Source organism: Psittacula echo (genome assembly GCF_963264785.1).
Source record: "Psittacula echo genome assembly, chromosome: 16".
Lineage (NCBI taxonomy): Eukaryota > Metazoa > Chordata > Aves > Psittaciformes > Psittacidae > Psittacula > Psittacula echo.
In genome coordinates this window covers 9332790-9344498 of record NC_137752.1, presented here as the reverse complement: position 1 = coordinate 9344498, position 11709 = coordinate 9332790, and the positions used below count along the sequence as shown (strand labels likewise).

General features: G+C 51.3%; 1 protein-coding gene across 1 annotated transcript in view; it reads left to right on the top strand.

The window, feature by feature from the left end:
- Positions 1-10995: 10995 nt before the first annotated feature.
- Positions 10996-11709, top strand: part of LOC308227664 (uncharacterized protein) — a gene marked incomplete at both ends in the record, with an annotated part of 53903 nt that continues 53189 nt past the window's right edge. The window contains 2 exon segments of the mRNA XM_080630416.1: positions 10996-11040; positions 11044-11050. Coding sequence (XP_080486542.1) covers positions 10996-11040; positions 11044-11050 — 52 coding nt within the window.

Sequence of the window (11709 nt, the reverse complement as noted above, 5' to 3'; positions counted from 1 at the left end):
ATACCAATGGAAGGGAGAGGTAGGAGGCGAACAGCTCTGCGAAACACTGAACACGAAGAACTTGGAGGAGCATTCAGGAGTTGAGCAAAGGCAGAAACCACAACAATTCGATTATGCAGGAAAATTGGCAGCCACGAGCGTGGAATGAATCACAAACGTGCACATGTTTTGCCCGAGGTGAAAATCAGAGCGCTTTTTGGCTGTGAAACGTCAGCTTGTTGCTGGGAAACACTCCTTTTTAATGTGTTTTTCTTTGTTTTTGAGAGCTGTGCTGAAGGGAGCATGGAGGGAAGGTCAGGACTGCAGCTCCTGCTCTGCCCCAGGCTGTGCTGATGCTGCTGCAGGAGGTTCTTGTGCTTCTTTCTCTTGCTCGTCCCTGCCCTGTTTCTGCAGGTCCCTGGGGGCAGGCAGTGCGTGGTAGCTGGATACAACCTCTAGAGCCTTGTTCCTGATCAAATGAGTTGTAACACCAGATCAGAGCCTGGGCACTGACCCTCGCCATAGCGTATCTAAAAGGGAAGGCAGCAGAAATAGATCCCTGCAAAGCACTTGCCTGCAGTGAAACTTTCCCTTTAATTAAGTGCACTGGGACTAATTTTGGTTTGGCCATTAGTCATAGGCTGAGTAACAGGAGCTGGTAGAGCAAAGCACAGTGGCAAAGCTCAGTTCAGGCAGCTCCAGCTCCCACAGCTCGTGGGCTCATGGAGCAGCATCTGCGCCCCTTCTCCCTTGCATGGAACCCTTTCAGGAAAGGCCAGTATCTCCAAGGTGACAAATTGCAGCATGGAACGGATGTATGTTAGCTCAGATCAACCATGTGCTGACCTGTGGCTATTCTTTAAAGGGGAAAGTTGGTCTTGCTGGATGAAGGTGATGCTAAGAGGGGTTTGAACAGAGGTAAGAGGTTTGCCAGACGCTTGTGCAATAGGAAGGCCCCTCTAGTAGACCTCATGCTGTTGAGGGAAAGCAGGCAGGAGTTACCTTTCCTTGCCAGCAGTTTGGGACCTGGAGTCTCCAACCGGCTCCCATGAAAAATGGATCCATGGGATCCATGAACAAGCATCCCCGATTCCATTGCTGTGGGCAGCAGAACTGGCTGGGTCCCTGGCTCTCTGCCTGCTGTGCTTGGCACAGCACTGGAGCATGCCCAGCCCCATGTCCCCTGTGTGTCCCCTGCCTTCTGCCCTCAAGCTTCCTTCTCTGAGTGCCAGCTTCTCTCCAAAGCCAACCCTTCGAGACAAGCGGTGCTGGTGTGCATCCAGCTTCATGGATGGAGCTGCTGTGTTTGCCCTGGGCTTGCAGGATCAGGGGTGATGTTTTGAGGTTTTCTCTGCAAACTGGTGTGTGGAAAGAGCTTTACATCTGAAAACAGATGCCAGTGAGCCTCCTGTCCCACAAGGGGTTTCTGGATGGGGCACGATCTACCATCACAAACCCGGTGTGCGCTGCAAAGAAGCGCGTTGCAGTCTCTGCAGTTTGTTTCTCCAGCCTCTTGACACCCTGAGTTTGCGAATTCGTACGAATCAAAATGGATGTGGATGTGAATTTGCCAGCTCTGTGCATGTGTACACACAGGATGGGGCTGGAGGGCGCGAGGCCAAGGGCACAGTAAACTCTGGGTGGGATCTTTGCCCATTCTCTTGCAGGGGTGCGATAACAAGGTATTTCTTAGGGGTGACCCGAGCCAGACCTTCACAGTTGCATGATATGATTTCTCCCTGAGTGAAGTCATCGGCTCTTATCAAGCCTGGAAAATGAAGCTATCTGAATCCCTCCCCCAGCCAATTAGTCTGGGCCGCTGCAGGGAGGTTGATAAACCACATTTGTCATGAATACACTGAGAGCCAGCAGAGGAAGAGGGTTGTGATTGCCAGGGCTTGATGTTAGGAGCAGGGCAGGCACCTCTGCAAAGGAGCTCTGAGCATACAAAAGGAGAAAGCTTTGGAAAGATGCTCTCTGGGTATCAATGGATGGATGTTTCCCTTTTGCTGGCACCTCTCAAACTCTGCAGCAGAGTTTCAGAGGGGAAAATCAGGCAGGGTAGGGAAAAACACACTCTGGTACTTTGGCTGCAGTGAGGAAAATAGCAATCGGTTTGGTCAGTGCAAGGACAGAATTGTGGGACTGAAAAGCTGCAGTGTTTACTCCTTGAGCTGTAAGAGACCCCTGCTTGGTACACAAAGTCTTGGGGGAGCAGGGAGAATGGCACAGGAGAAGATAGGCAAGAACTTCCAGGGCAAGCTAATTCTCCGATCCTTCCCTTGTCTGGGATATGCGCATGTGCATCCCAGTTGCCTCACGCACGTATCCTCACAGCCTCCCAGCATGAGCTCTGCTTTGTTTCTCCACCTGCACGAAAGGAAAGTTTATCCATGATCATGTGGACATGGAAATGCAAGCCTGGGTAGATCTGCTTGAAGAGAGCAGGTTGTGGTCTAGTGGAAGGGGCAGGGGATTGGGACTGGATGTCCCTTCCAACCCAAACCAATTATGATTCTAAGAAGCAGCATCCATTTGGATGCTTAAGGAAATATATTGTGTTCAGTTGTAGCTCTTCCTGGGGATCTCAGTCATCAGGGACATCTGTGTACAGCTGGGGACAGCACAAGCACTCCCATATGGATGTCATGCGGATGCTCAGCTCTAACTCCAGCTCTAACCGCCACCAGAAATGAAGCTGCACTTGTGGGTGCCAGTGTGTGACCCAGTGAGGCAGCGCTGGTGCTTGAACAGGACATCCCTCGGGTCTGAAAGCACAAAGGACCTTTCACTGCTTTCCAGCTGCTACTTCCCTGCAGGGTTTTAATGCTTTCATTATAACTTGGAGAACAAGAGTCGCGGAGATCCTGAGCCAACGTGTGCTTGTTCATGGAGTGACAGATGGCTCCTGGCACACGATCAGACCCTTTCTGGTTGCCTTTCACCAGCAACTAACATCTGGGCTGATTGCCTTAGGTTTGGCTTGCCTTGCACGTTGTCACTAATATCAGGCTTAAGCTTTGGTTTTCCAGGCTTGGATGGTGTTACATGTACAGTTAGACTAAACCAGAGGAACCAATCCATCACTAGTGAAGGAGTTTAGAGGGAGGCACTGGTTTTGGGGAGTACCGAGCCCTTATTTGCTGAAATGAGAGGAATTCCCAGGATAGGCTGCCTGGATGTGTTTGTTTTGATTTTTCTCAGGCTGTAATCTCTCCCAGATGTGTATGTCTGCAGCAGAAGATACTGACCCCACAGCTCCTCTTGTTATTCGAGGCACTTTCAACATTGCCGCAATAACAGCTCAGGCAGAGCCTCTGCCAAACTTGAGAATAATTGCTCTAAAAGAATGGGAGTTGGAGCTGGAGAAACGCTTGTGAAGATCAGCTTGTAATGGAGAAGAAGGAAGCAAAGTCTTTCAAAAGGAGATACTTCCTGTCAAACTGCTGCATCATTGCCAAACTCTGAAATGACTTTTCCTTCTGTAAGAAATCTTTCTGCCTTATCTCTATCTCTTCAGGGCACTTTTGTAGCTTCTGGTGTAGATTTTGCTGCTCCCCCTTGCCATTTGGTGAAGAACAGAATCATAGAATGGTTTGCATTGGAAAGGACCTGAAGATCATCAAGTTCCAACCCCCAAGAAGGTGTAGTCAGGAGCTGAATGGGAGGAAAGATTAGGTCTGTTCTCACCTTTTCCTCTCCTCTCCTGCAAGCGCTGTTGGAGCCAGGGATGGGAGCTGCAGGGACCTCCTTGTGCTCTTGACCTTGAAGTCCATCACATCCAGACAAGCCTTGGCCATGGGAGCTGGGGGATTGTGTGCACACCGACGTGCAGTGCTCTTCATCAGCATGAGAGGATGCTGAGAATCAGGGGTATAACCTCTGGCTGTGCAAATGCCCCATCCCAGGCAGTGTTCAAGGCCAGGCTGGACAGAGCCTTGGGCTACATGGTCAAGTGTGAGGTGTCCCTGCCCATGGCAGGGGGTTGGAACTGGATGATCTTAAGGTCTTTTCCAACCCAAACCATTCTGGGATTCTATGATTGCTTTTCTCTGGTGGCTTTGTGTGTATTTACGTGTCTGTCTTCCAGCCCAACGAAACAAAACAACAGAGAGGGAGGATCTTGGAAAGCTGGAGCTGGAAACAAGGCCCTGGAGTGTGATCATTTGTAGAATTTGCTCTTAATTTACTTTGACAATGGAGCAACAATGAGAAGCTCATTTACTGGTGACAGTGAGTGCCAATGGTTTGGGGCTTGTCCCCACTCAAGTGTCACACAACTTTAACTAGTGTGTTTTGTAGCTGTTCATAAATGAATCCCACAGAACACGCTGCGTAGGCATTGTGGAGCAATTCAGACCTGGTTCATGCTGATTTACTGTAATTCAGTAATGAAGTTGAATTGCTGTGAGGTGGACCTGGACAGATTGAAGAGTGGCTGTGCAGGGGTTTGTACAGGTTTAAATCCATTTAAAAGCACCCTTCTAACTAAACCTATTAAGCCCTTAATACAGATAAAATATCAGTTCCACTGTGTTAGGCTTGAGGAAAGTGAAGGATTAAACTCAACCCAAAAGCATTCGGAGTGCTCAAGGCCAGGCTGAACAGGGCTTGGAGCAAGCTGCTCTAGTGGAAGGTGTCCCTGCCCGTGGCAGGGAAATGGAACTGGATGAGCTTTAAGGTCCCTTCCAACCCAAACCATTCTGATTCATTTGCTGTCAGTGGTCCAGGAGGGAACATGACATGCTTACACAGAGCACAGAAAGAAGGAACTGGGAAGGCCCCTTGGAGAACAGGGAATAGGAGACACACCAGGGTGTGTGACCTGGGGGTGAAGGGCAAGCAAGGCTGGGGTGAAGCATAGCATCCCAGAGCACTTTCGTAGAGACCAGGAGCTCTGTGTTGATGTTAACTCCCTTGGTTGCTCAGGAAGCAGATGGTGGAGGAGCTCTGCAGGATCTCTCAGTACATGCCTTAGGAAGGTTAGAAGTGGCTTTTAACAAACCAGCCCAAGCGAGACCACTAAATCCTGCAGAGCACCCAGCCCTTATGAGCTTCCTTCCCAGCACCTCCTTCAAAAGGGTCTTTGGACTTCCCAGGATATGAATTTGTTCCATGTTTGCAAAGCAAACACACATTTTCTTGTCCCTACGAGGGCAGGAAACGCTCTTTCAGTTCATGGGACAAGATTGTCATGCGTCCTCATGATTTGCGTTGGGATTTGCAGGGGGAAGACCTGGTGAGGGTGATGAAGCTGAAGGCTGAAGTGCCCATCAAGCCCACTTCCCCCCTCCTTTGGCCTCTCTGGTTTCATAATCCCCACTGTGGGTTTAGCGACTGTTGACTTTCCTCCTCCCATTTCTCGTCTCCCAAAAGGCATCTTCACTTGTCCTGCTTTTCCCTGTAGCCAGTGTATCCTTATTCAAGGTCATCCTTGACTTCCGCAGCCGTTCCTCCTTCCCAGGTTTTGTCCCCAGAAGCCCCATCCCAGCAGAGCCCCCATGCTGGGCTCATACAAAGGATCAGCAGCACGCACTCAGACCTGTGTATAGAGCCTGAAAAGAAGCCCGTGCTCCCATTTTTCCTGTCCAAACAATGCTCCCAGCTGGCTCTTTCATCTGAAAAGGTTTCTCTCTCCTGAAATTCTCTGTCCTCTCTGTGGGTGGGTGGTTGCTTTCACTTCTCCGCTAATAGGCACCATGTTCTCTGTGAGAAATGGGCTTTTGCTTTTTCTTCCTGCTTTGGCTCCATCCCCTTCAACTTGCAGCCACTGGGTTGAGCCCAAATTCTCTCTGCTCTCCAGAGCAGGGAGGAGAGGGTTGAAATCCTGTTGTATAACCCTCTGTATTAGGCTTAAACCTTGCCTCTTGTGGCTTGTGGTGTTGTCCTTAACAAGAAGTTGTTCGGTGATAAGGGAAATGGGAACAATAGGGAATGGACTTGGCCCAGGAGGGGACATGGATGGCTGCTGTGGGCATTATTTACTTTACAATGCAGGGATAGAAAGAGAAGCAGGAAGACCTGCTGGAGGGCTGATGGCCTGCAAACAGCATGGAGAAGGCTCCTTAAGGGGAGACCTCAGAGCAGCTCCAGTGCCTGAAGGGGCTGCAGGAAACCTGGAGAGGGCTTTGGACAAGGGCCTGTAGGGACAGGCCAAGGGGAATGGCTTTAACCTGCCAGAGGGGAGACTGAGATGAGCTCTTAGGCAGAAGCTCTTCCCTGTGAGGGTGCTGAGGCGCTGGCCCAGGGTGCCCAGAGAAGCTGTGGCTGCCCCATCCCTGGCAGTGTTCAAGGCCAGGTTGGACACAGGGGCTTGGAGCAAGCTGCTCCAGTGGAAAGGGTCCCTGCCCGTGGCAGGGGTTGGAGCTGGAGGAGCTTTAAGGTCCCTTCTGACCCGTTCATTTTATGATTATCTGCCTGTACAGCATCACATGGGACCCAGACTTGATGTGTTTTGGTGCGTTTCTATGCCTCAGATGTGAACTGTCACAAATGAAGTGGAGGACCTTCGGTGTTTTGGGAGGGCTGCCTTGTTTTGAATGCTTGCCTATGGACCACTGCGTTGGTGTCCGTGTGCGAGGTGCCAGGAAACCCTTGCCCCAGTATCAAGTCCTCTTTTTCCATTACTTAATACAGAAAGCTTTTAATATCAATTATGGCTGTGATGTACAAGTGTCTCTAATTCAGTTGCAAGCGCATGGCCTGTGATCCTAGGCAGACTCTAATAGGAGTCTTTTCATAAGGCACTCAGAAATCAGTGGGAGAAAAGACCCATTAGTTCATATGCTCCATTCCCCAGGCAGCAAGCACCAGGGCTGTCCTCTGGGCTTGTCCAGCCCAGTTATTTCAGGTCCCAACCGGTGGTGCCGCGTCCAGGGGAAGTGACTCAGTCTGACAGACCCAGTTACGAGCTCTCCCAGGGCTCCAGTTATGGTTTATGTTGTTTAATATCATTTCCTTTCCCCTCATTTCCCTCCTCTGGGGATAAATTAAAGCCTAATGTAAGCTTTACGTATACATGCAAGCCAGAGGAAAGCACGGATGGTCCCCCCCTCTATGGAACATCTTCCTCTGGAATGAAGCCTTAGGGATAGGATGTGGTGATGGAGAGCTGCTATTGAACCCTGTTGTGTCCCTGAGAGCACTAATGGGCCTTAATGACTCTGACCAGCCTCACCTGGGACATCCACCCACACCTGCACTCCAGGAGCCCATTTAAGCTCAGCCCTGCCTCCTCAGCTCTTCCCTGAGCTTTGGTGTAGGGTGCTTGCTTCCAGCTCTGCCTCTGGCTTTGCCTCCTGGCTGGACCATGGACCTGTGCTGGGTGTATCTTGTCTCTTGTATGTTTGTCTCCTGTCCTGTCTCTTGGCTTTGCACCCACTCTGCAGCCTTGTTTCCAGATCTGCTTCTGTCCATGTCTCTTTGCCCTTCACTGTGCTCCATAGGGGACCCTGGACCTGGTCTAGGGCTGCCTGTGAACCCTATAACCAGTGCATAGGGATGCCAGCAATAGGGTCCTCAGCTCCTGGCTCACCAGCCCTTGGTGCTCCCCACCACCTTCCCTCTCCACTGCCCAGGCTGGTGGGTGCCTGCGTGCCAGGCATGGTCCAAATTGGCCTTTCGGGGTAAGCAATGTGGTGTCATCTCCTCTTTGAAGGAGTATTGTCTATATATTATCATGTATATGCTGACCAGGGTATTGTCCATGTTCCCTGTTTCTCCTCTTTTCCCTTGGGAAATTTAACTGTGTGGTGCTGCAAGACTGATGAGGATAAGGAAACCCTGTATTGAAAACACAGAGCTTATGATCTGATGCAGGTCCATTGGCAAAGTCCAGCACCCACTGTGCAGAGGCATAAGCAGAGCCCTCTGCCTTCATTTCTCCTTTATGCTAGAAATGCTGGTGCTTTTTGTGTGCTTAGTATTTGGGCTGGAATTTGTGGGTAACTTCCTAGAGTGGTGGGATAAAGTCTTGGATCCCTCTTTCTGTGTGCTTTTCTTCATTTTGAAAAGGGATCCATGCATTTTGGAGGATTTTCGGTTCAGCTTTCCCCAGGAAGCAATCAAGAAGTCAGAGCTTTTTAAATGACCTTTGAAAGTGCACCAATGTGCTCAGACCAAGGCAGTGGAGGTAGTGATGGTCCAGATCACACTGCTGATTGTCACAGGATGCATCTTCTCTTGCTGAGCTCTGCAAGGCTCTGCTGGTTTTCCCCTCCAGCCTGAGCTTAGCATTGCTGGGACACCCGCACTGGTGCACAGGGTCGGTTTGGCCATCTCTCTAGGCACAGCTGGCTGTTGGAGGCAGAGACCTGTCACAACACCCAGCACCACAATGGATTCATGTGGTTGGATGCAGCAGCTTTATAGTGTGCCCCTAATAGCTTGTTAGAGGTGTCTCCCTTTACACTGTTGTGCTCCCCATCCTTGAAAGCACGTCTGCCCAAACGTGCTTGGCACTCTCATGGTTAACTTCAACTCGGAATGCTTGGCTCCAGCCCCACTGGCTGGTGCTTGTCCTTGCTAAGCCTGTGCACAAGTCTCCTGGCACTGGGCTGCCTGGGAAGATTCCTGCACTGCTTTGGGAGCCCGGAGCAAGCTGAATTTGGCAGCAGCTGTTGAACTCCAGGAATCTCCTTTCCAGCATAGAAATGGCCATTCTGCACGCTTTTGGGTTGAGGTTGAAGAGCAAAGGTGGTCTGGCACGCAGAATGTGCACCGTGGGCTGTCCTGCCTGGAGCTCAATGTAAACCCAGCCTGCCTGTGAACACAGCTTGGTGTGAGCCCGGCTCAGGTCCTGGGCAGCAATGCCTCCAGGGTGCAGGTAGGAGCACGCTGGTTGCTCACTGCTGCTCTCAGTGTGCACACGAACAAGCAGGAAGGTGTTCCTAAGGATGGGAACACAGCCTAATGCCTCCCATGACGTTCAGGCTCCGACGGCTGCTGCAGTGCGTGGCCCCTCTGCCAGAGCTGGGGTTGCTCTGGGCATGCAGTGGGCTCAGCCTGTCTCTCCCTTGGCTGGTAGGTGCATGCTCTGGTGCCCCATGCTTTGGACAGCCACTTCCTTGGCTATGATGGGCTGTGGCTCCTACCCATTGCCTTGCCTGGGCATAAAGAGATCCCATGAGTTTTGCTCCTAATTCTGCTTTGCTTCTATGCCAGATTCTTCTCTTGGTATTGGGGAGGGGTCCAGAGGCAAACACCAGCCCTGGCTGTTCAAACCTTCTGGTGTAGAACAGCTCCTGTGATCACTCCCCTTTTACCCCCAGTTCTCAGGCCTCAGGGAGAGGAATCTCTGCTGCTTCATTTAGGAAAGCACCAGGCACATGCCTAACCCTAACCCCAGCCCCACGTTTTGTCAGGGACCATGGGGTTTGCTTTCAGCAAATGCTCAAGTTGTGTGTTAAGGCCATGAAGTAATAGTTTCTTTCCATTGCAGTACTACATGCCCAGATGCAGCTTGCGTAGGAAAAGCCTTAACATGAGAGAAACCACTGAATTCACACTCGTCTGCCTGTAATCACCAGCAAAGCTGATGGGTAAAGAGGGCTGCAGCCCTTGGAGATGGCGCATGCAGGTCTTGGCACATCCACTGGTGTCAGCAGCTGGGAAATGACCTCCCAAAACTATCTGGGAATGAGAAAGAATGAACATTCCTGATGGATTTCTCCCCCTCTGTCAGCTGTGTTTGATCTAAGATCAATTCCCCACACTGTGCATGCACATCACTTGTAACACCAATAGACCCCGTCAGCTCAGTGCTGTTTCAGGGTTTGTGACCGCTCAGGTCTCTGAAGAGCTCAGCCCTGCACCCTGGCTGGCTTCGTACCACCCTTCTGCAGTGTTCCTGCTACCAAAAGCTGTTGCACTTTGATGTTCTAAGCAGAGAACTGCCTGGGAACACAGAATCCCAGCCTGGTTTGGGTTGAAGGGACCTTAAAGCTCCTCCAGCTCCAACCCCTGCCACGGGCAGGGACACCTTCCACTGGAGCAGCTTGCTCCAAGCCCCTGTGTCCAACCTGGCCTTGAACACTGCCAGGGATGGGGCAGCCACAGCTTCTCTGGGCACCCTGGGCCAGCGCCTCAGCACCCTCACAGGGAAGAGCTTCTGCCTAAGAGCTCATCTCAGTCTCCCCTGCTTCAGTTTGAACCCATTACCCCTTGTCCTGTCTCTACAGTCCCTGATGAAGAGTCCCTCTCCAGCATCCTTGTAGCCCCCTTCAGACACTGGAAGCTGCTCTGAGGTCTCCACGCAGCTTCTCTTCTCCAGGCTGAACGGCCCCAATGCTCTCAGCCTGTCTCCATGCAGGAGGCATGTCCTTCTTATGCTGGGGACACCAGAACTGCACACAGTGCTGCAAGTGAGGTCTCACGAGAGCAGAGTAGAGGGGCAGGATCACCTCCTTCGACCTGCTGGTCACGCTCCTCTTGATGCAGCCCAGGATACGGTTGCTTTCTGGGCTGCGAGCGCACACTGCAGCCGGCTCATGTTCAGTTTCTCATCAACCAACACCCCCAAGTCCTTCTCTGCAGGGCTGCTCTGAATCACTTTTCCACCCAACCTGTAGCTGTGCCTGGCATTGCCCTGACCCAGGTGCAGGAGCTTGTACTTGGCCTTGTTGAACTTCATGAGTTTGGCATTGCCCACATGTTGATGCTGAGACCATGTGGGGAGCTGGGGAAATACCAGGTGAAAACCCAAGTCACCACAAAAGGCTGTGTCTCCTGCAGGACCCCATTGCCCCCCTCTCCCTCCCTTACCAGTACATGGCCTCTCGCCTTGTAAAACCAGCTGAGGAGATGGTGGCTGGACCATTATGTTAGCATCTGAACTGGATCAAAGCTGCTTTCTGCTCAACTGACTTGTCACTGTGCAGAGCTATGGATCTACGTGGTGTGTAGATGTCCTGTCAGGCTGCAGCATGCCCGAGGCTGTTCATCTGCCCTCACATAAATCTTGCACCTCATCAACAGTGGGAATTGGAGTGAAGGCAGAGGCTGGATGCCTCCCAAGTGATGGCAGATGCTAGTGCAGATGGTACTGGCAGGATTCCTCTTGACTAATCATCAAGTGGGATTGTCCAGGCCCTCCCAGTAAAGGGGCTGTAGGTTTGGAGTGATCCAGACCCATCCTGCAAGGCTGGGCCCATGAGATGCTGTTCCTCATCCCCACCCCTGACAGGCTATTGCTGCACTGCCCAGTAGCATTAAGGGCGGACAAGAAAGGAGGGACCTCGTTGTAGATGTCTCAAGGATAGAAATGGTGTGTCTGGGTACAGCCAGATGGCTGCAAGTTTTCTTGCTAATAGAGGGGAACAAGAAACCTTGTGGTTTTAAACAGTTTTCTGTATGGTGCTTCTGTAGCTGAAGGGGATTCTTTAGCTGATGAATGAACTCAGAAAGGGATGGTCTCTGTTCACCAAGGGAATTAAAAGCTCCTCAGGAGACCGAAGTGATGGTGCTGCCAAAGAGCCCAGACCAGGGGCTCTCACCCAGTTCAAACCATCTTGTGTGCTCACAACACAGCTCTGAAACTGGCTCTTCCACCTGAGGGGAAAGGGGTGTTTGTGTGATGCACGGCTCCTGATGGAGCTTCCAACCTGGTTGGGACACATCTGTCAGTGAGGGACACAGTAACTTCACCCCTCTCCTTGGTCCAATTCTTCATTGAAATTGGGCAAACTTCAACAAGGAACCTTAGGACTGAGCAGGATTTTCTGTACCCAGCTG